This window comes from Colossoma macropomum, unplaced genomic scaffold (genome assembly GCF_904425465.1).
Source record: "Colossoma macropomum unplaced genomic scaffold, Colossoma_macropomum, whole genome shotgun sequence".
Lineage (NCBI taxonomy): Eukaryota > Metazoa > Chordata > Actinopteri > Characiformes > Serrasalmidae > Colossoma > Colossoma macropomum.
The window spans coordinates 3,199,433-3,223,231 of record NW_023494809.1 but is presented as its reverse complement, the minus strand read 5'-3'; the positions used below and the strand labels follow the sequence as shown (position 1 = coordinate 3,223,231).

The 23,799-nt window shown below is 40.1% G+C and overlaps 3 protein-coding genes across 3 annotated transcripts; 1 reads left to right on the top strand and 2 right to left on the bottom strand.

Annotated features, from left to right (window-relative positions):
- Positions 1–924: 924 nt before the first annotated feature.
- Positions 925–6,431, top strand: zmp:0000000930 (telethonin). Its single transcript, XM_036558726.1, is given in 3 exon segments — positions 925–1,162; positions 1,165–1,225; positions 3,738–6,431. Coding segments are annotated over 3 exon segments (519 nt in total). The 5' UTR covers positions 925–1,089; the 3' UTR covers positions 4,123–6,431.
- A 3,856-nt stretch (positions 6,432–10,287) lies between these two features.
- On the bottom strand, positions 10,288–15,594 carry LOC118799063 (coiled-coil domain-containing protein 127-like). Its single transcript, XM_036558758.1, has 3 exons — positions 15,530–15,594; positions 12,483–12,618; positions 10,288–11,038 (listed from the first exon to the last, which is right to left on the bottom strand). The coding sequence occupies exons 2-3, from the start codon at positions 12,607–12,609 to the stop codon at positions 10,437–10,439; spliced, it is 729 nt and encodes a 242-aa protein (XP_036414651.1). The 5' UTR covers positions 12,610–12,618; positions 15,530–15,594; the 3' UTR covers positions 10,288–10,436.
- A 4,725-nt stretch (positions 15,595–20,319) lies between these two features.
- ccdc127a (coiled-coil domain containing 127a) lies at positions 20,320–23,426 on the bottom strand. Its single transcript, XM_036558376.1, is given in 4 exon segments — positions 20,320–20,888; positions 20,890–21,401; positions 21,527–21,653; positions 23,346–23,426. Coding segments are annotated over 3 exon segments (810 nt in total). The 5' UTR covers positions 21,645–21,653; positions 23,346–23,426; the 3' UTR covers positions 20,320–20,708.
- Positions 23,427–23,799: the final 373 nt, after the last annotated feature.

Below are 23,799 nucleotides of genomic sequence, written 5' to 3'. Positions count from 1 at the left end.
ATATTTTAAACATCTGGTATTTTTATATCAATTTTTATTTGTAAAATTTTTTATTCATTGTCCATTTTATCAGCTCCACTTACTATATAGGAGCACTTTGTAGTTCTACAGTTACAGACTGTAGTCCATCTGTTTCTCTGCATACTTTGTTAGCCCCCTTTTACCCCCATGAACCCTCACAGAGCAGGTACTATTTGGGTGGTGGATTATTCTCAGATCAGACACAGCAGTGCTGCTGGAGTTTTTAAACACCTCAGTGTCACTGCTGGACTGAGAATAGTCCACCAACCAAAAATATCCAGACAACAGTGTCCTGTTTGCGTTATTACTCTTGTGTAATTACATGAGAGAGAATAGGCTGTTACAACTATTAAGATACACTTGTGTAATTACATGAGGCAAAACTGAAGTTGAAAACATGTGTAATTCCATAGGATGTACTTCTGTAATCCATCTGTAACAGTGACTAAATCATTAGTAGTTACATTGTTGTTCACATGTAACTACACAGTTATGAGACAATATAAAATAGGACCGAAATTTTATATTCTGGGCAGTCAGTTTTCACTTCAGGACAGCTGATGTGATGTTTTGGGATGGCTATTGGACACATCCAGGACAAATCCCTGTTTATTATGTAATTAGCTGGAGAATTTGTGTAAACTACATGCATATCAAAATGACAACAACTCCAGACGTATAAGAGTTAATCACATGAATCATCTGTAGTCTAATACTTGGGGAGAATGCAAACATTTAAGCACGTGTCACAGTATCTCCCGTTGGTTTGCCGTCAGCAGTAATCATAAAGTCTTGATGAGCTGAACTTGAGAAGGCTGAGATCTCTTTCGACCCCCCTTCAGTGGGGCTGTGACACACGTGTAGGTTAAAAGCTCTTGGGATTAGTCATTCTGCCCATTCATCACTAGAGTAAACCAATCGGTAAATGCTTAACATGATGTACGGGTCCCAAAATAGCAGCGCAGCGTTATTTAAGCTGCACTCAGCAGTGAAGCACCATCATTGATTGTTAGTTATCAGTCACACTAAAAGCTATTATCTAATGTAATTCGGGCGTAGCTGGAGAAGATGCACTGCCTGAGCAGAACGCCCAGGTCATACCTGGTCAACTCGTACAGTGATGTGAAGGAAAATGACGAGGCTAGGAGGAATCGTACGAGGCCACCTGGCTGGACCTGGTGATGGAGACGAGGCCAGAATACAGGTATGTTTCTCTTATTTCCTTGTTCTTCATAAAGAATGTCAGAATAAGTAACAAAGAAGTCACAGGAGGACCACTTTTGGTTCCCTAAAGAATCTTTCCATGGATGGAGAACCGTTTTTGTGAGTGAGACTGTGAAGAACATTTTGATGCAAAGCTTTTACAGCAATGAAAAGTTTTTCCTAGAACCATATGTCCAAGCCAAGAACCTTTATTCTTAAAGAGATACTCTGGCCAAAATTAAAAAGTTAACCAGCACTATATCTGTTGTAAACATGCCTACTCACCTCTTACAGCAGTTCTGGTAGTCCTAACAGTGAGGTTTTCTGGTTTAAAGACTAAGAAACTCCCCTTCTGATGATGTATTTTGAAGGTGAAAATGAATGTTTTGGTGTGGATACTTGGAGGTGGACTGAAATTGTGCTAGCTGGGCTGAATGATTCCTTTAAGAAAGAAAAAAACTTTTGACTAGTTGGGGTTAGTGCCATATCACTAATGCTAGCTTCACTACAGATGTGTTTTCTTAGCTAGCAATTAGGATTTGTTGAGCACGGTAGGGATATCCCGATAACTGCGTAATGCATTCTGGGTATTGTAGTGAGAGACTGCTGAGGGACAAAAAGACAAAAATGATCCAAAATTGTGAAACTGATGAGGCTGAGAGACACAATGTTGCGCTACATAACATAGCAATGCATAATCTTAAATGCTAGTTTTAGGCCAAAATGCCCCTTTAAGAATGTGACCTCTGACCCTAAAAGCTGTAACCTTACAACAGGGCTTTTTAAGTAAACTGCACTTAAGAAAATTGATAGACAGACTTAATATACAACAATTAATATTAAGTAACTTGAATAAACTTATTTTGCACTATTGGCTCCACATTAGAATCATTTGCATAGATAATATAATCACCGTGAGAATTTGCTAAGTAGAATATACATGGCCACTTTATTAGAAACCCTTAGCTTGTAGTTTAGTAGATTCACAATTAGTATAAGCCAGCCTCAAGCCCTTCATCAGTGGTCAGTGTCTGACCACAGAACTGCTCTTGACTATATAATATTCAAGAGGGATTTGCCACCCAAACAATATCAGCTCAACAGCAGTTTTGTGGTCAGACACTGAAATATCACAAGTGACTGGCAAATGGGCTACAGTTTGTAATTGTATACCTATATAGTGGAGCTATGCATACATACATCATCTAAACTGCTTATCCTTCTGGGTCGCGGTGGGGTGCTGGAGCCTATCCCAGCCGTCATTGGGCAGAAGGCAGGAAACAACCTGTACAGGTCGCCAGTCCATCACAGGCACAAACACTCACAGACATACACAATCACACACTCACTCACACCTAGGGACCATGTCCAATTGGCCTGACTGAATGCTTTTGGACTGTGGGAGGAAACCCACAGGAGAAACCCACGGGAGAACAGGCAAACTCCACACAGAAATGACCCTGGTCGCCCGGCCGGGAATCAAACCCAGGCCATTCTTGCTGTGAGGCGACAGCGCTACCCACTGCGCCACCGTGCCGCCGGAGCTATGCAGTGTGTGTTTAATAATAATATATATAAAATGCAATAATGGTAATAATCTGTAACAGAATGTAGTGGTCATCAAGGGTGTGAAAAAGGTCAGAGACCCTTCATGTATTTACTCTGCATTCAAAATAACCATAAAGTAAAAGTTATTCCTATTTAACTGGATGTTTTTCTGAGGAAATTAGATATGAGATAATCCACTTGCATATGGAAGGAGAGTCAAATGAAAAGTGAAAAAAAAACATGAGATTCCAAAAAAAATTTAAGGTCAGACAAAATGAGACTCTTAACAACTATGCAAGACCTGGTAGACCACCAAAACTACCTCCATCAGGTACTTACAAACAGTAACTAAAGCTTCCATCTGTGAGGAGAAAAGTCCATTCTTGCTTCAAATCTGCAAAAAGTCCACAGATATTTCTGTCCATCCTTCCACTGTGACAAGATGATGCTATGGGTTTGAAAGAATGTGTAGCTGTCAAGAAGCTGTTACTAAGGAAACAAAATAGACAAAAAAGAGAAGAAAGAAGCTGCTGGTGTTCTCAGAACGATGGCTGCCCCAGAGCCTAAACATCAACTTCATTGAAAGTGTTACTTTTTTGTTAGATACAGAAAAAACAACCAACTTCTAGGACTGAACTTTGGAGGTGTGGAAAATATCCCTTCAGACGTCTTTAAAAAACTGAAAGCAAGTTTTCTGAAAAGAATGGAAGCTGTAATAAAGGCAAAGCATGGACTAAAAACTAAAGAATCTGATGTATTTAGTTGTTGAGTCTTCTGTGTAGATTCTGTTAAATGTTTTCTGCTTTTGTCCCTGACTTTGAAAAATCTGCATTTAACTGGAAAGTAGATGAAGGTTATGCTCTGCCTTTTGCACAGTATTATAGTCTTTTAAAGTCTGTCAGGATTCATGTTCAGCTCGTTGGAATGATGCAATATTTATTATGACTGAATACCTTTTCTTGCAGAAACACGCTCGCCGAGAAAGACTTGTCAAGGAAGGAGAGTTACGAGCGAAAGCAGGTGGTTCATTTCATCGTCCGCAGATTCCCCAACCAGACGCTTTGCATCGGCCAAGATGGGATGAAGATGCGTGAATATTTGCTACCTTACAAAAATGTTCTCCCAATACCGATTTTCGTGCCTCGGGACGTCACAGCTCTGCACGAGACCTACCAGGAGCCGTCTCCTCCCTATCTGCAGTCAATCATGGACAGTGAGAAGAGCTGGAGCGAGAAGAGAGAACCAGAGCCTGACATGAAAGGCAAACCGCAAGTAATCCAGCCCGACAGGGTGGAATTCAGGGCATCAGGCCTCATCTCGCCGCCAAGGGACGCAGCCCAAAGGATATGATATGTGTCACTTACAGTAGACTTAAACTGATGTTTACAGTTTTGGTACAATACATGTCCAAAAGTTGCACACCTGTTCAGCCAACTTCCAAAAATCAAGGATATTTATAGTAGATTTGTCCCTCTTTGCTGCAGCAACAGCTTCTACTACTTTGCAAGGGCTTTACACTACATGTTGGAACATGGCTGTAAGGATTTAACTGCGTTCAGACACGAGCAAAAGTGAGGTCAGATACCGATGTTGGATGGTCAGTTCTGGATCACTGCAACTCATCCTGACCTCATTAAACCTCCGGAGAACGTAGTTTCACTGCTCCACAGCCCAATGCTAGCAGGCCTTATAGGCCACTTACCTATATTTGGCACCTTAGGCTTGTGCGGCTGCTCCAGAGCTATTCTACTGGCAATGCCTTTCTATGGAGATTATATAACCAGTGTGTGTGCAGGTGAAAGCCTGTGCCAGTAATGGGCGCACCTTAAAGTAGATGAATTCACTTATTAGATGGAGTGTCTGGATACTTTTGGACATGTATTGTATGTTTGTATGGCACACAGTAGTTCCATTTCAAGGTATGAGGACTGTGTTATGCTGTTGGTGCGGGGTTTACTCAAAAGGCATGTGGTAAAAGCACAGAATGAGTCATTTTACAATGAGAGGCTCTGTTGTGTCATTTTTAAAGGATTTATTTGCCAGTTTGAACAGGTTAATGAATTTGTTTAACTTCCCCAAATTTCCACAGATGTCCTAGATTGAAAGGTCACAAAGTCAGGAATACACAACAAGCACCACACTCAACGACAATAACAACACAGAGCATGGACAAGTCTTTTAGCAGGTTATATTATTCCTTTAGTTGGTTTGGAACATGATTACTGTTAGTGTAGGAGCTCCAGGTTCAACCAATCACAGAAGGCAATTATTACTCAACTGTACGAATGATGGACTACAGATCTTGACGGTTTCCAGTTTTATTGATGATACACATCCAGCTCTAACAAGGCGCTAAACTGTCAGAGGAAGATGCAAGAAAGTGGAGATGAGTGCAGCAATGGTGGTCTACTAATGTGTTGAAAAGAAGGTGGCTGAGCTGTATTGCATAATAATTTCTGTAATTTGTAATTTGCTATCTATCAAAAAATAATTATTTTAGTGTTATTAATGTTGTAACGATTCAGCATATTGTATTGTCTCATTGTCTCATGTATGTTAGCCTGTTAGCTTGTGTCTAGCACATTAGCTTGGAGCTAACATATTAGCTTGTGGCTAGTGTGTTAGATCAAGGCACTACAAAGCAAAGTTTACTTTTATATGTTGAATGAACTGAAAATGAAACTTTAATATATAAATATGAGCTTTTTTTAGGCACTACTTATTTTTACTGTATTGAAACATTTATTAAATTAAGACATGACTATCATATCGAACTGATTCAGGAATTTTGTCTGTTACACCTAAAGCATGATTCATGTTACATGCGTGTGCATAAACAGTCATACATTTGAACATTTGAACATTTGATTCAATCATTTCAACAGGTTCCACATAACGGATTTAGGAATATTCTGCTTAAAAATAATGGTTACTTGATTTATTTATCATTTATTTAATTCCAAAATCATTAGTTCATGTTAATGTTTGTGTTTTTCTTGGGTTATTACTGCATAAATTAACTGAATGAAATGAACATAATACAATCGAATTCTTTCAGCTAAATCCAAATGTGTTGTTTTTAAAGAACAGATTCAAGTCAGTGTAACTTGATTCTTTTTATTAGTTATTTTAATTATTTTATCAAAAAAAGTCAACAGGTTCCACACATTTAAATTAAGTACATCCAAATAAATCAATTCATTTTCCTTCATTTTCAAGTCTCACGAATCAACAACTAAAAATGAGAGGATAATTATATTTTATTAAATTGAGTTTCTTTAAAAAGTGGATGAAACTCACAAAATGAAACATAAAATGCAACATATCAAACCAACATGAGCGCAAAGATCGAGGATCTACAATGTAAATTTCTTTTTATAAAATGGATATTTACGGTCCTAAAATCTGATTGGCTGAGCCATGTTCTCATCCTTGCACTGTCAATGGATTAATCTTTGACCCCAAGCTGCTTGTGTCGACCCCCGAGTGTACTGATGAAGTAAGAACCTATTTTTTGTTTAAACTGAGCGGCTGACAACCTATGTTCTTAACTAGAACTAGGCTGGTCAGCTAGCTAACAGGCTAAAAGATAGCAAACAGCCTAAACAGCTCCATCATTAATATCACAGGTCTAAAATAAGGAAACTTATGATTCACTAAAAAACAGCAGTATAAAAGTCTAAAAAAATGTCACTTGAATGTTTTACACGCTTCAAATGTCCATGTTTCAGTCAGAAACATGCCAGTATGGATGTGGCTAAATCCCAAACAATTTTTATAACTATTTTTAATGACTATTTAATAGCTGTATTATGCACTGTTGGGCTGCAGGATCCAGCATTTAAACTCCTATGTAGTGCACTATGTAGGGAGCAGGGAGACATTTGAGATTCAGCCCCAGAATGAGAAGAGGGCCCCGCTGAATTGGTGCTAAATAAGACTCGTGGTGGTAATTTGGTGATTAAAAAGTACTTATAAAGCGAAAGCGAAATGACTGCAGTATACAGCGATAGGTGACCGAACGTTCTCCTCATTCAACGGTCCATAGTTGCTTTGTAATGATACCATACACTAAAGGAACTGCATTTCTTGGCGGAATACTTGTTTATGTTGATTATTACAAATAATAACTTAAATTACGTTATGAAAAATGTGTACTTTATGGTATTTTATGTTGGCCGCCGTTTTATAAAAGAAGTAAGCCACTTGAGGTTACTGCACTTGCGTTACTGCAATTTCATCATGTGGAAGGGTGTTTTTAGGTACCACTCAAAGTGGAGTGCCTGAGAAAACCCTTCCCTGTAATAAAATCGCAGTAAGACATGGCCTTTCGTGGCTAATTGCTGTATTTGACCACCTTGACCATCCTAATTTGACATACTGCTGGTGTACATTATAATGTGCAGAAGTGTGTTCACTTACAGTATTTTTCACTTGTAAAATCAACAATGCAGACAACTGAACGGGCTTTATTTGTGTCTGGTGATACATACCAAAACAAGCATCCTGATCTTTGACAGGCACATCATTTCACTCAGAATTAGATAATGCCTCACTACAGCAAACAGACAAAACCCATTCTATGCTTTAAACCTGTGTTTCCAAACCCTGATCCCATCTGCTTCCCCAGACCTGAGGTTATCATGGGTGTGGTAGGTGAGGGAAACAGGGGTTTGTGAGGGGCAGCATTAGTGAACGCAGTTCTAAAATCTTGACTGCCATCTAGAGGGAAAGTGCTTGAGTTGCTGGTGTTTGTTATGGAAATATTGTACAGTAATTACATTGTATACTTGTTTACTACATAATAAAACTTTTCTGTTGCCATTGTGATGTTTTCTGATCTGTGAATTAAAACATATTATATGTAGAATGAGAGGCCAACATACCAGATCTAGTCTGTAGACGTTTCTGTGTCACATTTCTGGATTACAGTCACTTTCAGAGCCTGAAATAGTGAGTGAACACCTGTGCCCATATAAATGACTTAAAGGGGGATTCCACCCATTTTTCAAAAAATTCTACATATTGAAAGGTTGACATGGAAACAATTCAGAGTAGTTTAGTGTGAAACACTCAGTTCTAGAGAAACTTACTGAGTCAATAACTGTTCACAGTGGTGGTCATAGGAACCAGACGTCCACCTCTAAAAGCTCCCTCACAGAAAGTTATTAAACTGGTTTTGAACACATTGCATGGCCTCCCATCAGTTCAGTGATTTCCAACCCTCATCCTGGTGTACCCCACTGGTCTACACAGTTTAGTGATTTCCCTGCTCCCAACACACCTGATCCAACTAGCACCTAATTAATAAGGCCTTCCTGAACTGAAGTGGGTGCAGGAAAGCACAAAAATGTGTCTATTCTCCTGGTCCAGGGTTGGGAACCTGTACCTCAGAGCAAATCAATACAAAGTTTTCATTCAGATCAGCTTTATCCTATAATGAAACATTTCTATCCTGGTGGTCTCTTCCAGGATGACAATGCCCCCATCCACAGGACATGAGGGGTCACTGAATGGATTGATGAGTATGAAAATGATGTAAATAATATATTATGGCCTTCACAGCCACCAGATCTCAACCCAGTTGAACACCTATGAGGGAATATCAAACTATCCAACAGTGTTTTATCCCAGTACAGCTCTATAGACTGTAGAATCGATGCAAAGATGCACTGAAGCTGGTTACTTATGGTGGCCCCACACTGTACTGAGACACTTTATGTTGGTTTTTCCTTTAATTTCTTAATAAATTACATGTATTTCAGTAACATTTTGATTGATTTGTACTTTGTTCCATTTTATCTGGCATTAAGTTTAGTTTTAGTTTCGTTCGGTTCTGTTGGTTCAGCACCTGAACTGCTTGGCTGCCGTTCTCACCACACACTTTGGATCTTTAGCATTTAACTTTGGGCTAAATAGATCCCAAATAAAGAATCTAATAAATGTAATTTCCTACGCTGATGTACTCAGTACTTGAGGAGTTGCTTGACCTGCTACACTATATGGTCAAAAGTATGTGGACATACTTCTCCTAATTATTGCGTTCGGGTGTTTCAGCAGCCCCCATTGCTAACAGGTGTATAAAATCAAACACATAGCCATGCGTTATCCATACACAAATATTGGCAGCAGAATGCGTTGTAGTGAAAGGCTCAGTGGCTTCAAACGTGGCACTGTAATAGGGTGCCACCTTTGCAAATGTCTGCCCTGCTAGATCTGCCCCAGTCAACCGTAAGTGCTAATGTTATGAAATGGGAGTGTTAGAGAACAACAACAGCTCAGTCCCAAAGTGGTAGACTCATCCCAGAATTTCAAACTGGAGGCAACATTAGCACAAGCAGTCATGGCTGAGCAGCTGCACACAAACCTAAGACTGCAATGCCAAGCTTGTGACTCTTATGGCCGCAAAAGAGGCTACCAATGGCATTTACAAGTCCCCACTGTTTTGGAATAGGACGTCCAACAAACTATATAGTTGGTCAGGTATGTCTGTTCTCGCGTTTCGTGTGACGTCACACTGTACAGTTGCCTCCATTTTGAGGACTGAATCAGGGAGTGACTGCACTGCGTGATGCTTTCAATTTGACGTGCTTTGTGAATGATTCACCTGCAAGACGTGACAGAAGCTGAGAGACACACAGACCTCTAATTCAGTGTTTTTTCAAACTCCAGGCTTGGAGCTCCTGCACTGTATAGTTCAGTGTTTCTCTCTGCTGTTCACCTCGTTCAGCTCAAGAAGGGATTAATTAGCTAATAATATCAGGTATTTTAACCAGGAAACCACAGTTATGCAGTGCAGGGGTTTCAGGACTGGAGCTGAACTCTGAACTAACTGCACTAGCAAAACTTACAGAATCATGTCTGTAGAAACACGACGTCGTTTTCAGACCCACGACATTCAGTCTGATATTTAACGTTCATGTTTCTCCATTTAAACGTCATTTAAATCTCCAGAAACAGAGAGTAAAGTTATCCCGGCTGTCTGCAGCTCCGTTAGGGGGCGACTGTTCATCTCTCGGCTGTTAACATCAGCTAAAGTTATCTAAAGGCCAGCATTGATCTCATCTGTGTTAATTAGCTGATCTTGTTCCCCCTATGATGACAGAGTGTTTCTCCTCTTTATGCAACACCATGGGATCCTTTACCCACCCTGGCGTGAAGAGCCGGTGGGCTTCTGTGCTTTTAACTGCTTTGAGAGACTCCAGAACAGGGAGAGGGGCTGAGTATGAGATAAATATAAACGTCAGGAAACACAAATTTGGTAGCTTTTCCGCCAGTTTGAGTGGGACCAGGAGTTCAGGGGGAAACTGTTTAAGGATCACAGACTATTTTATTGACTTTGTCGAGGAACGTTTTTCTCTTCCAGAGTAAGGAAAGTAAATTTTAGCCATCTTTCACCTCTAATTATGTTCATGCAGAGCAGCAAAGCCAGAAATTCAGTCCCAAATATGGCCACAACAGAAAAATCACGTGACTGAAACCCTTGGATGCACTTTTGTCCATATAATGTACTTCTTTGCCCCTAAGTTATTGTTTTGCTAGATTGTTTTCACTTCTACTCAAATCATTAATTAAACGAAGCAACAATACTTTTCTTTGAGTATTTTTAGGCAGTATTATTTAGGCAGCTTTATCCACCTTTGATCTCCTTTATGTTTTAATGGTCACTTGAAATTTGGCAGAAACCCTTTCAGCACCTCGTCTACCTTTTTGTGCTTCTGCAGGCTGACCTGCTGCTGCCAGTACCTGAGATAGAGCTGCATCAGCTTATTCGTGTTTACACAGGGATAATCATAATGAAAGATGTCCATAAGGCCCTCTTTCAGGCCCAGCTCTGCCTCCATCAGGGGGTCCTTGGCTACTTGGTCCAGCAGGTTCTGCTCCAAGTCTTGTCGGTGCCCACAGAAGGGCACTGGGTGGCTATGGAAGATTTCCTGTCTTCTCATTAGCTTGGGCTTTAGTTCCTGCAGTAGAACCTGGGCTCTCTGCTGAAACTGCTCTCCCTCTTTCTCAGCCCTCTGCAGGGCCGTCCCCATGCGCTTCTTCTCTTGCTTCAGCTCTTCACACTCCTTCTGCAGCTGCTTGCATTCCTCCTTATGCTGCTGGGTCTGGATGACCAGGGCTTCTTTATAGCTCTGAGCTTGCTGTCGGGTCTTCTGGAGCTCCTGCTCCAGGTGGAAGTTCTTTATCTTCAGTTTTTTGGTGAGGACGGCCACGTTCTGCTCATCCTTGCCCTGCTTTTCCTTGATCTGCCTCCATAGCCAGTCTGATGAGATGGGCAAAACATAAACGGTCAACGGTCATTACAGCATTTTACAAAGAGTTCAGTACAATTGCAAAGTATAGGTTACAAATACAGTTTCGGGTCAGCCTCTCCAAGAATTAAGTGCCAGGTAAGCTAGCAAAGTACATTCTTATGCTAATACAAATTCTTTGTGGGCAGAAACCATTAAAGGGCTGCTATTTCTTGTATTGTAATTTTCCAGCCTCTTGAAATATGTAAATTATCTCTGCTGTGATTCCCCATCAATGTGCCTCATTCAAAAAGCAGTCATGGCTGAAACACTCCTTATGACTTCAGTGTGAATAGTAACAATAACCTGCTACTTGAGTTCGCTATCGTCTCGAGAGCACAACAGTCCCAGTCTTGTCTCAGTTTCATCGTCTTTTGGACTCAGTCTTGTCTCAGTCTTGGGGTAAAATGGACTTGGAAATTGTTCTCAAAACAAGCTGAGTGCCTCTGTCTGAGGTAACCAGAAACTCTTTTTTCTATCATTACAAACAAACATTTAACCAAAACCTTCAAACAGAATAAAACTATTTCTCTACATGTTTAGATGAAACCTGTTCACTGTCAGTTGGGGATCTAGTTGATTCTTTCCATAATGGTTTAATTTGAATATCCTGAGAATGTTTTTGTTACTATTTTTTCATTTAATAATAAACATGGATGTATTTGGTTTATACTCAGTTGACTTTATGTGGTGGTTCTGAAGGGGTTTTACAGAAGGGACAGATAATAATTTTACCATCATTTGCTACCAAAAGTTACAATGCAAAGTTCTTTACTTTACTTTAGGATATGTTTTATTTAATGTTATATTTTACAAAATAAATGATAAAATATTATACTATTTATTAATATATATCATGTATAATGAGTCATAATTAATGTATAACGAACTACAAATTCATTTCATTTGTCTACAATAAAATCTCGGTTCAACTACTACAAAGTCTTGGTCTTGACTCGGATTAGACTACTACAAAGTCTTGGTCTTGACTCAGACTTGACTTGAGCTTGTCTACTACAAAGTCTTGGTCTTGACTTGGACTTGACTACTACAAAGTCTTGGTCTTGACTCGGATTCGACTACTACAAAGCCTTGGTCTTGACTCGGACTTGACTACTACAAAGTCTTGGTCTTGACTTGAACTTGACTACTACAAACTCTTAGTCTTGACTCAGACTCGACCACCACAAAGTCTTTGTCTTAATGTGGACTCAACTTTTACAAGTCTTGATCTTGATTCAGACACGACTACTACAAAGTCTTGGTCTTGACTTGGACTCGACTACTTCAAAGTCTTGGTCTTGACTCAGACTTTTACCGACCTTTGTGGATTTGCTTCTTGTATGGCAGATGGAAGTCATTATCTGTATTTCATGATCACACATCATTCCTCAGCTTAAGTAAAAGGCTACTTACAAAAGGCAGGAATTGTGCCAAACAGTACACCACTTGCTAGTAGGGCACGGTTCCATTTGCCTCCATCAGCAGCTCCTGGTCGCTCTGGATCAATATTCCACGGAGGAGGATTGTTTAAGTTGTTCATCAGGATGATCTGTTCAAGCAAACAAGTTGAATATTACTTTAGCACTGATGTGGAATATAAACAGGCAATCATGGAACAAAGTGTCCTTTTGCAAAGGAAGTTTTTGTGCACGTTTACCACATCAGCCTACATTGAATACACTCACAATGCAGTGAAACAATGTATAGTTTTCATTAAGTAACACACACACATCTTCTAAGCCGCTTATCCTTCCCGGTCTGGCGGGGGAGCTGGAGCCTATCCCAGCAGTCATTGGGTGGAAGGCAGGATACACCCTGGACAGGTCACCAGTCAATCACAGGGCAGACAGACAGACATACACATTCACACCTAGGGGCAATTTAGGATGTCCACTTGGCCTGACTGCATGTCTTTGGACTGGGGGAGGAAACCCACACAGACACGGGGAGACCATGCAAACTCCACACAGAAAGTACCCAGGTCGCCCGGCCGGGGAACCGAACCAAGGCCCTTCTTGTTGTGAGGTGACAGCACTACCCACTGCACCCCCTTAAAACCCCAGGCTTCTTACATTCTAAGGCGTATTATTCGGACAATACTTATTCCTGAGTCTTGCAACTTATTCTTAAGTGCTCGAAGTGTACATTTATGTGTCTAACAAGAGGTTAGAGGACAGCAAGAATCAGTTTAACTATCAATGCCCATATTGGGACTTTTCTTTAGTCCATATTTTCTCTGTTCTCTTGCATGAGCACGTATCTGATGAAATGTTTCAAATCAGTCATCCCTTAAGGCTAAAATGTGTTTCTTATCAAGTTTTCTACCTTTCAGTCTCACCAGACTGCTGATTTCTAACAAAACAATAGAAAATCCTAACTTGATTCTGAATAAAAATATGAAATTTTCAAACAATAAACAATTTATTCAAATTATGTTTCATCCAGATCATAACGATGCAACATTTTATCTCTTTGGACCAATAACAATAAAATGTGTGGCATCAAAGATTTCCTGTATGTGATTTCAACACTCTCTTGTAAAAGAAAACAGTTTGTTGATTATTTATTTATTATTTATTAATTATTTAAGCAAAACCTGCTCTTTGCTAGTGCTGAATATTCCAACAATATTAGGAAAAAGCATAATTTGTCAATCGCTATTTAGTTTGTTTTTTTTATTTCCTTTTCATATAATATGGCATGCATTTATTTTCCATCACAAATAAATAGATGTGTTTAGTACCAAAAATAAGACAAGTTTTTTACACAGTAAGTATCTACTATCAGTCTTGGTGAATGGGAGTCCAAGAAAGCAAAGGATGGTTAGGATGGGGGAACGGAATGGCCTCCCTTTCTCCCATCACTCGGAGTGCTAATACTGAATCCCATACAATAATGAGTAGAATTAAGTAGTTGCTAGCATAAATGACAGCAATGTACCTCAACATTTAAATCAGTAAAATCTAGCTGATTTTGAATGATGTGCACTAGCTAGCTTTGTTACATTAGTTACCCTGGATTGAGTAGCGCCGCAGTGGAGAAGGATAGGTTTTGTTACAGCACTTCTGCGCAGCTGTAAGTAAAGTAAGTTTCATAGTTTTGATCCCTGCTCCTCATCTGTCACTTTCAACAACAGTCTGTGGTACAGTGACAGCAGGAATCACATCACATGCATCAGAAGAGTGAACTTGTCAAGTTTTTTGACCTGTTGGAGTCTTTTATTTGGCTAGTTGAGCTGTAGCTGAATGTCCCCTATTTGGAAATGTCCCTGGTTTTCATTTTAGAAATCTGGTTATCTTAATTCCACTGTGTACAGACAGAGCTACATTAAATGTAACCTCTGCCTACAGCTCTGTTTGTGAACAATTATCAATAAAGCCGTTTCAATCAAAACAACACATTGTGGACACAAGTACTGAGCAGAAATGTTGAGAAACTGAGCAGCTTTGCTAACAGTGTGCACTGAAACTAAAAGCAGGCAGTGATGTACATGGATAGGACAATATGGTCCCCCTACAGCCCATTTTACAAAGAAAGTTGAATAAATCACTATATAATAAAGTTTATACTTTGCAATTATTTTCAATTAAACAGATCAAAGTTGGAATATAAGGACTTTGGTAGCAAATGTTGAAGAGTAGGTGTTCCTCTCCAGGCCTGTTGAGCTTGTTTGGCAAGCCTGTTGGTGGTAGCATCGTGTGACGAGGAGACCAAGCCAGCTGGTAGAACTGGGCATGACTAAACTGTGGAGAAAATCTGGGTAAAAATCCAGTAAGTATATCGCTGCTGTTGGAAGAAAACCTTGCATCTCCATTGTTGTCATTTTTCAGTTTTTTACATAATTTGAAAATGCCTGTTGCCCTTTACATTGTGTGTAAATTTCATGATGAACGGAGTAAAAGAAACGACTCAAAATGACTTGGAAAAATGTCTGGTTCCATTGACTCACATTAAAAGTAAAGTATGTTTTTTCCTTCTCCTGTAAAGTTCTCATTTTGGAGATACGAGGTTTTCTTCCGACAACAGCGACATATTGTATACTGTATGCTGCTCAAATAGTGGTATACAGTATAGTATCCAGTGTGCAACAATTGCCATCATCTACTAGGCTCCATACTACAGTGTCACATGACCACAAGGCAGTTATGTTCATGGCTACATCCTTCTGAAATGACCATAAAGTAGTATATTCCAGAGAGCTCTGGCTGCATTCTGGAACATTTGTTCTAGAAGTTTCTTTGGCATGCTGGAGAGATTCATGTTGGTCACATACTGTGTACTATTTACCCTAGTAAGTTTTATGAGTCAGGTGTGAATCAACTACAGAGGTTTAAATGCTGCTCATTTAGACTGATGAAGTACCAACGATGTGCAATTTTATCCACAAAGTGTCAGAGCAAAGTGTCACCCAATCAAGGGCGATTCTGCTCCATTTCAGCCTTAAAAAGTGGAAAACTTACCGTAGACTCCAATCCAAGCGCTCAGCACTGAGAGAATAGCTCTTAACTCACTCACTCATTCCCTGAATTCACTGAATGGGCCCTTGACGGGGAAACGAGCGTACATGTTATACTGGTTATACCTGGGCGTTGCAGAGAAAAGAGCTGACAACACATTGAACAATTTTTTTGAACCAGCCAAGAATCTTCACCCACTTCTTAAAAGAGAGAGACAGAGAAAGACAGAGGGCGCAAGAAAGACAAGGGTCTTTGATTAGAGTGCAAGGGATCAACCCCTTAAAATCCCGGTCTTATTACTTATTACATACTAAGGCTCATTATACAGACCCAATCCCATTTCTTCTTTTTACCCCTACCCCTTGTTTTCGAGGGTCACCCTAACACCTTGGAACTGTGTTACAAGGGGTAGTGGATGAAATCTTGCCCTACTAAATGGGACCCTCAAATAAAAAGAACCACTTCATTAGCAGCTACCAGCGCTGCTCTGTAGGCGACCCGGCCCGTCTTCACTGATAACAGAGGAGGGTAAAGTTCAGCTCCTCACTGCTGGGCTTCAGTTACATTTAGGGCATCATATGCCTTTAAAGAGGGGGGGCAATTATTTATTATCACCCACTGCTAATTCCTCAGTGATACGAAGCTGAAGTCAGATATTCACCAGCTTCTTGTTCAAATTTTCCCGTTCCACCTTAAATGGTGCAGCAGTTACATTCTGGTGCTTCAGGCGTCAGAACTGCTGGACTATTTAAGGTGGAATGGGAAAGTTAGCTAGCTAGCTACCGAGACATTAGCAATTCTATTTGCGATTTTTTATGCTTGTTTTGAAGAAAACGACCATAATACACTGAAAAAACATTAAACTAAGATAAAACAGTGGTTATTGTAATTTTTTAACAGAGAAAATTCTCACATTTTTGGGTTTCTTTGGTCTCTTGATCAGCCATCTTACCGGTTTTTCTTTTTTTCTCATAACACTCTGTTTGGAGTCTCTGAAAAACGTCTGTTTGAAGAATCATGCAGCCGTAACACGTCACCCAAGGATTATCTTATCTATCTTACATAAAAGTCACTCATGTGAGCCACTGTTGTATGTGAAAAATTATACCTGAATATAAAAAATATTGCAGGGACCTGCAAAATATGGTGGGGACCTGAAGACCTTTAACAGTGAGTGTATTTACATGCACTCAATAATCCGATCATAATCGGATTTCTGCAATTATCCAATTGTTCAAATGGTCATATAAACACCATACTCCGATTTAGAAATCCGATAAAGAGGCTGGATTTTAGCTCAGTAATCAGATTTCTCAGTGCATGTGAACTCTTACTCTTATTTCTTTCGGATTCCTCAGTCTGCAAATGTACCGAAAATAACTGAACAGCAAAACGCTTTTGGAGCAGCACTGAAACCAAACACAAAATAAAGGTAAAGTGGCATGAAGTCTGAGTTTTACGTTATGTTTACATCACAGCTTCTTCTGTGAGTTTATTGCCTAGTTGTAAAGCAGAAATCTGATTACTGTCTGACTCATGTAGACCTTGAGTTTTCTCATTATCTGATTACTCAAGTGCATGTAAACGTATTGATCGGATTACTGACAAAATCTGATTTTCTGTAGTTATCGAATGTAAACGCACTCGAAACGTAATGCTTTGTTTTAGCGTGAGCTTGTATATTCAAAATACTGTTTCTTGTTTGGTTTTAGGCAAAGGTTTTCGCTTTTTTTCCCGTTCCTTCCACCCGTCTGCATGTCTCCGTACGTTTCTTTTTCACACTTGTATAAATTTATTTCTCTTAACTCCTCATTCAAACCACTAAAAATAACAGCTACAATTGCAAATGACAAGTATATGTGAAACATATACATATATATGGAAATATATTATATACACACACACACACATATATATATATGGGACACTATAGGCACACATTTTGTTTCAATTAGTGCAGTTTTAATATTACACTTTAATTCATGATGGAACTTTACAATGATCATTTATATCTGTAGGGACACACTGGTTCAGCTAAAGCAGATACAGTAAGCTCATGCTCTTTGAACTGAACAGCACATGCTCAAAGGGGAATGAAGGTCAATTTTTCATGTGATGAATATGGAAGTGTTGTTATTCTATATGATTGTCAGTAGGTTCAGGAGCTCCCATCCCAAATATTTCCTATTTCATAAATACATCCTACAAGAAAAAAGCAAACCAAATATGAAGTACTGCAAATCCATGAGGCCTGCAACGTCCAGTTGCTATTTAATGCGTCAGAAGACACGCGGTAACTTTTCCTATCATCTTCTACACCACTGGTCTCCAATCCTGGTGCTGGAGCGCCACCTTACTGCAGAGCCTAGGTCCAACCACAAACTGCCACACTTGTTCCAGCTAATCAACCTCTTCCCAAGTCCGTGATTGGCTGGATCAGATGTTTTTGAGTTAAGCAACAGGTGAGACAGCTAATTGGATACAGTAAGAAACTAAACTAAGGAAAGAAGCTCTCCAGGGTTGGAGACCACTGTTCTACACTCTCGAAAATAAAGCTGCCAAAAGGGTATTTGGAGCGATGCTACCGAAGAACCACTTTTGGTTTGCTAATAAACCTTTCAGTGCATGGTTCTTTAAATAAAACTTGATTTAACACACTCGATTAAGGGTTAGGATGCCACAAGAGGTCACTGCAGTCTTCAAATCCAAACCTGGAATCCAGTTTTCAGTCCTGGACTTTGTCATTAGGGGACACTAATCAGCTACATCAACAGCTCAAGAATGGCTCTGCAAAAAAATCAAATTTACCCAGTTTTCCACTTGCCTCAGATGCAGTCGGTCTGGTGAGACATGTCCAAACTTTGCTCCTTTAGTTTACAGCTTGAGCGGCGAGGCTAACATAGCTAACAAACAGTAGAGATCAATAGTCACCCAAATTGCCCACAGTGTTTCTGTAAACTGCAGGTTGAATAAATGTATTTCTCTTAACTTCTTGAACTGGGTCATCACTGCTATCCAGATTAGAAAATTATTAAGGTTTCAATTAAGTATTTGAAGCCTGTAAAATGCTATTCAGACCAGCCCTAAATAAACAAGAACATGCGGTGTCATTGAAGCGAGGCACCACTGTTAAGAAGTACATAGCTAACAAACAGTAGAAATCAATAGTCACCCAAATTGCCCAAATAGTAACTGTAAAAATACATCACCGAAATGTCTTTCAGCTCCTGAAACTGCATCCAGGTCTTCATTAAGGTTGTGCAGACTTGAAAATGTGGTTTAAATGAACAAAACTGCAGGCAGCCACCTTAGACAATATTGTCTGTTCTCACAAACTACCCCAGGAGTAGTTGAGGAGAGCTGATTTAGGATCAGTACCGGAGACAATGACCATCGTACAGAGCAGGGTTTGTCAACCACTGGGCCGAGGACCACGAGTGGACCGCAAAGGACCCCTTGGTGGTCCTTGGACCTACCCTGAGGGGGGCCAGTGGTCCATAGTGGGCCTGTGATGGCACTTTATCATAAAAATCAGTGAAAAAAATAATTAACTTAACAATAAAAAAGAAATATTAAATGCTTCATCAATTTTTGAAAAATGATATTTTTAAGCAAAAACGTTGGGGCCTTGAGGTGTAAAAGGTTGAGAACCTCTGAAATAGAGGAATCTGATCCAAGACCAGTCCTGCTTTGTGAGTACCAGCCCTGGTGTTGCCTGTATCAGTGAAGTTTTGTTCAGTTTTACCTTTACATTTATGGCATTTGGCAGACGACTCTATCTAGAGCGACTTACAGTGTGATCATTTTTACACAGGTAGGTGAAGGTAGTGTTAGGAGTCTTGCCCAAGGTCTCTTATTGGTATATTGTAGGGTGCTTGATTGAACCCCAGTCTACAGTGTAGAAGGCAGAGGTGTTACCCACTACACTATACAAACCACTACATTTCATAGTTTTATAGCTCACAGTAAGTCATACTGTGCTCTAAACCACGTCTGCAAATTTGCACATCCTTAATGAAGACCTGGATATAGTTTGAGTGGGTTAATAGATGTTTTCGGGATGTATTTTTCCAGAAACTATTTGGCCATTTTGGGTGACTACTGAGTTGCAGTATTTCTTAGCCACGTTAGCCTCGTAGCTCCGGTTCAAAACTAAAGAAGCAAAAGTTTGTACTCCAAATTAGGGCTGAACGATTTGGGGAAAATATCTAATTGTGATTTTTCCAACTAATACTGCACCTGCAATTATATTGCGACTTTTAATAAATTGAGATTCAGTCCTGATTCATTTTGGCCAAGAAGACCAGAATATCCATCTTTTTGGCTTGAGGCTCGACCCCTGAATGAACTGTGCGAAACTCCCAGTAAGTTGTGGTTATGATGTCACAACACATGGAGGTTTGATTGCTAATGTACACACTAAAAAAAAAAGGTTGTTCAAGGGTTCTCCAGTAAAGAAAATGGTTCTATATAGAACCATAAACACTCAATGACTCACCTGCATGCTTAAAACATTCTTTGCACGGTGAAATTGTTCTTTAGATTTATGGAGAGTGTGTTGTAAATGGTTCTATATAACACCTTTTTGACAAGGGTTCTATATAGCACCAAAATATTCCTTTACTGTTACAAGCTTGGTATCATAACAATAGCAGAACCCTTTTTGGTGCTATTTAGAACCACATGCAACACATTTCTCCATCAATCTGAAGAACTTTTTCCACCATGCAGAGAACCATTTAAACATGCAAATTGGGTTGTTGAGTGTTCATGGTTCTATATATAATGACTGTCTTTACTAAAGAACCATCTTTTTTTAAGAACTTTTTTAAGTTGCGTTCAAATTGTCTTAAATTGCGATTTCGATATAAAACGATGAATCTTTCAGCCCTACGCCAAATACATCTGGGGTAGTGAAAACATTGGGCAAACTTGGTAAAAAGTTCTTAAAATTAAATTTCCTTTAACTACTGATCTGAAGACCTCTGCTCTGCGGCATTACTCCAAAGTTTTTGGCACCTTTATTTTTAAGATTGTAATTTAGCCGTCCAGCCCAATTTTGCAATTTCCCTACTCTAACACACCAATTAACCTGGAAATAAACCAAGCTGAATCTGGCATTTTTGAGCACGGCGATCACCAAAATCTACTGGACTGACATAGAGGACCCTGCTCTACAGCATCAAGGGCACTTCACATTACCCATCGTCCCTTTCAGCGCCTCCTCTGCTCTCTTGTGCTTCTGCAGGGTGACCTGCAGCTGCCAGTACCTGAGATAGAGCCACATCAGCTTGCCGTTTTTCTTTTTGTCCATGTTCAGCAAGTCTGCACAGTGCCTGTCATTCTTAAATATGTCCCTGAGGTCCTCCTCAAGACCCTAGCTCAGCCCCCAAGGGGTCCTTGGCCACCTTGAGCAGCAGGTTCTTCTCCATCTCCAGCCGGCGCTCCCTGGGAACCAGCAAGCTGCAGAAGGCTTCCTGTCTCTCCACCAGCTGGAGCTCCAGCTCCTGCAGCAGAGCCGTGGCTCTCTGATGCCATCGTTCTTCCCGCTGTAGAGCCCCATTCAAGGCTATCCCAGCAGCTCCAGACTGCAGGGCGCGCCTCTTTTCCTTCTCCAACTCCTCACGCTCTCTTTGCAGCTGCTTGCGCTCCTCCAGGAGCTGCTGGCTCTGACTGACCAGGGCCTTTCTGTAGCCCTGCACCCTCTGCCGCTCCTTCTCCAGCTCCAGCTCAAGCAGGGCAGCTGTCCGGCGGTTCTCAGTCAGCGTGTCTTTGTACTTGAGCTCCAGGTCCCTAGCAAGAGTGGCCATGTCCCGGTCATACTGGACCTTAATTTGCTGGATCTGCCTCTGGGACTCTCGAGTCCAGATCCAACCTGATGGAATGAAAATGTTGAATAGTAAGTTTTAGACATAAAGCCAAAGCCTAAAGGTAAACCTTATACTGACTCAGTGACAGAGGTATTACATGATCCCGGTATTTAGGAAAAGGGCTACTTACGAAAGGCAGCGAGGCCGAGCATTGGCACAAGAAGAGCATAGTTCCATTTGCTTCCATCAGCACCTCCATGTGGGTCTGGCCTTATATTCCATCTAGGAGGATCATTCAGATTGTTCATGGAGACACCCTGTTCAAATGAAAATGAAAGCCATTAGCCTGTACTGATGTGCCCAAGTACAGTGTTTGTAGTGGGCTGAGGGTCAAAAACACATGACAACATAGAGAGAAAAGGTAAGTAGGTCTCAAATCAAGGTTTTAAAAATATACTTCATAACATTACACCATATTTAGCTACTGAAATACATAAAAAGACAAATTTAAAAGGAAAATAAGACTTTATTAAGTTACATATAGGATGTAAATGTTTGTTCTCTCATTGTTTGAGGGCAGATGAGTTAAGGTAACTTTCTGGCAAGCCAAATCAAACATCCTCATACACTCTCAGACATAAAGGTAGTAAACTGTCACTGGGGCAGTACCCCTCTTGTCACTGGGCTGGTACCCCTCTTGTCACTGGGGGTACCCTCAAAGGCACATCTCAGTACCTTTTATTTAGGGAGCATAACTGTGTCGTACACATTTTCTAAGCTGTACTGACTCCACACACCCCGTCTCGTCTCCAGGCTTTTTATTTTATTGTTCTGTTTTAAAACATTCGGTTATGAAAAGGTACAAATACGAAACTTTTCACCTGGAAAAACTTATTTAAGCTACTCAGTTAGACCTTAAAACCACTGTTGTACCTTTGAGGGGACATTTACACTGTATATACCTTGATGAATGACAAATGTACCTGCACAGAACCTTTATTTCTAACGGTGTGAGCCAACTTTGGCCAAGGAGCCACACTTTGGGCAGCCCCAGACTTTAGTATAACTGGCTGTAAATAAAATTTTTCATGTATGTAATGCTTTAACATAAACCCTGCATGTTACATTTAACAATTTATTTTTCACTATTAAGAAACTTAGTCTGCAGTTACGCTATGGAACATAAAATACGCAGTTTTACTAGACAACCATTTGTTATTCATAAGGAGGTTTTAGAGTTGTAAGTAATGGGTTTCAATTAAAACTGACACAATGTTCACACTGAGTCAATATTTATTTCTGAATTGCGACATGTTAGAAATTATTTCATACTAGTAGAATTTACATTTTACATCTCTACAGAGTCCCCTAAGGTGGCGCGGTGATTATTTTTTATAAGGCGTGGCCACAAATTAATATATTGAGGCCACAAATTAAGAAAATTAAGAAAAAATATATATTCATTTCTGGCCACGCCTTATAAAAAAATAATCACCATGTCACCTTAGGGGCTCCGTACATCTCAGTATGTTACTGATGTTAATCATATGTTTACTTGTTCAAATGGAATTTTTAATATAAAAAAAAAACCTTTCACAAAAAGTTGTAACGCGAGAACTGGCTCAACCCAGCCTGCGTGATAGCAAGGAAAACACGAAATCTCGCGAGAAAACGTGGGGGAGGTTGGCACTCGAGTGATATTTTTGACAATGGAGAGTGACACTAACGTAATACGCACAACCACAAAGTGATATTTGGTTTTGCAGGCAGAGTCATTTCTAAAGTCTGTGCACTTTTACCACAGCTGGCCTACAACACTAACAGTACAGTTACAGTCCGTACATGATTACAAACATCAGCCTCAGCTCAGCGCTGCTAACGCCCCGCACTGCCGGGCTAACGCTCAGCTTTTACTCACTTTAACAGCGAATTTCTCACTAACTTATTTTTCATTTCAACTGTTATACATTCATACCGTCCCCACAGACATACTAAATGCACTTGCTCACCTTGAAAACTAAGGGTTTACGTACAAGTCCCTCCTCGATGGTCTGCAGAGTTACGCACAGTGTTGCGCTACGCGACGTAAAGTACGCAATTTTATTAGACGACGCCATTCGTAGTTCTAAAGGGGTGTTGTTGACATAAATGGAGTTTGATTGAAATCGACACGACGTTCACATGAACTATTACAACATGTATGTCTAAATTATACATGCCTTCGTCTTTCAAACTGGGGAAATAGTTTTACGTTTGACAGTGCGGTTGATATAACTGAGTCGATGGATTCCCCCATATTATGCTGCATATTGGTACAGCCCGATGGCCCCAACAGTACACTAAAGCCAAATATTACATTACTAAAACTAAGTGGGAGCTGGGATATTAAAGTTTCAGCATGTCTTCATTATTCAGTCGTTGTAAACGAGATGTAAACAAAGTCATTCAGAGTAGTTCGATATG

Bases quoted from the DNA above. Each gene is read 5' to 3' on its own strand.
- LOC118799063 (XM_036558758.1), bottom strand. From the start codon at position 12,609: ATGAACAACTTAAACAATCCTCCTCCGTGGAATATTGATCCAGAGCGA. The intron at 11,039-12,482 runs GTAAGTAGCCTT...CCATCTCATCAG, and splicing joins TGGCACAATTCCTGCCTTTT to ACTGGCTATGGAGGCAGATC.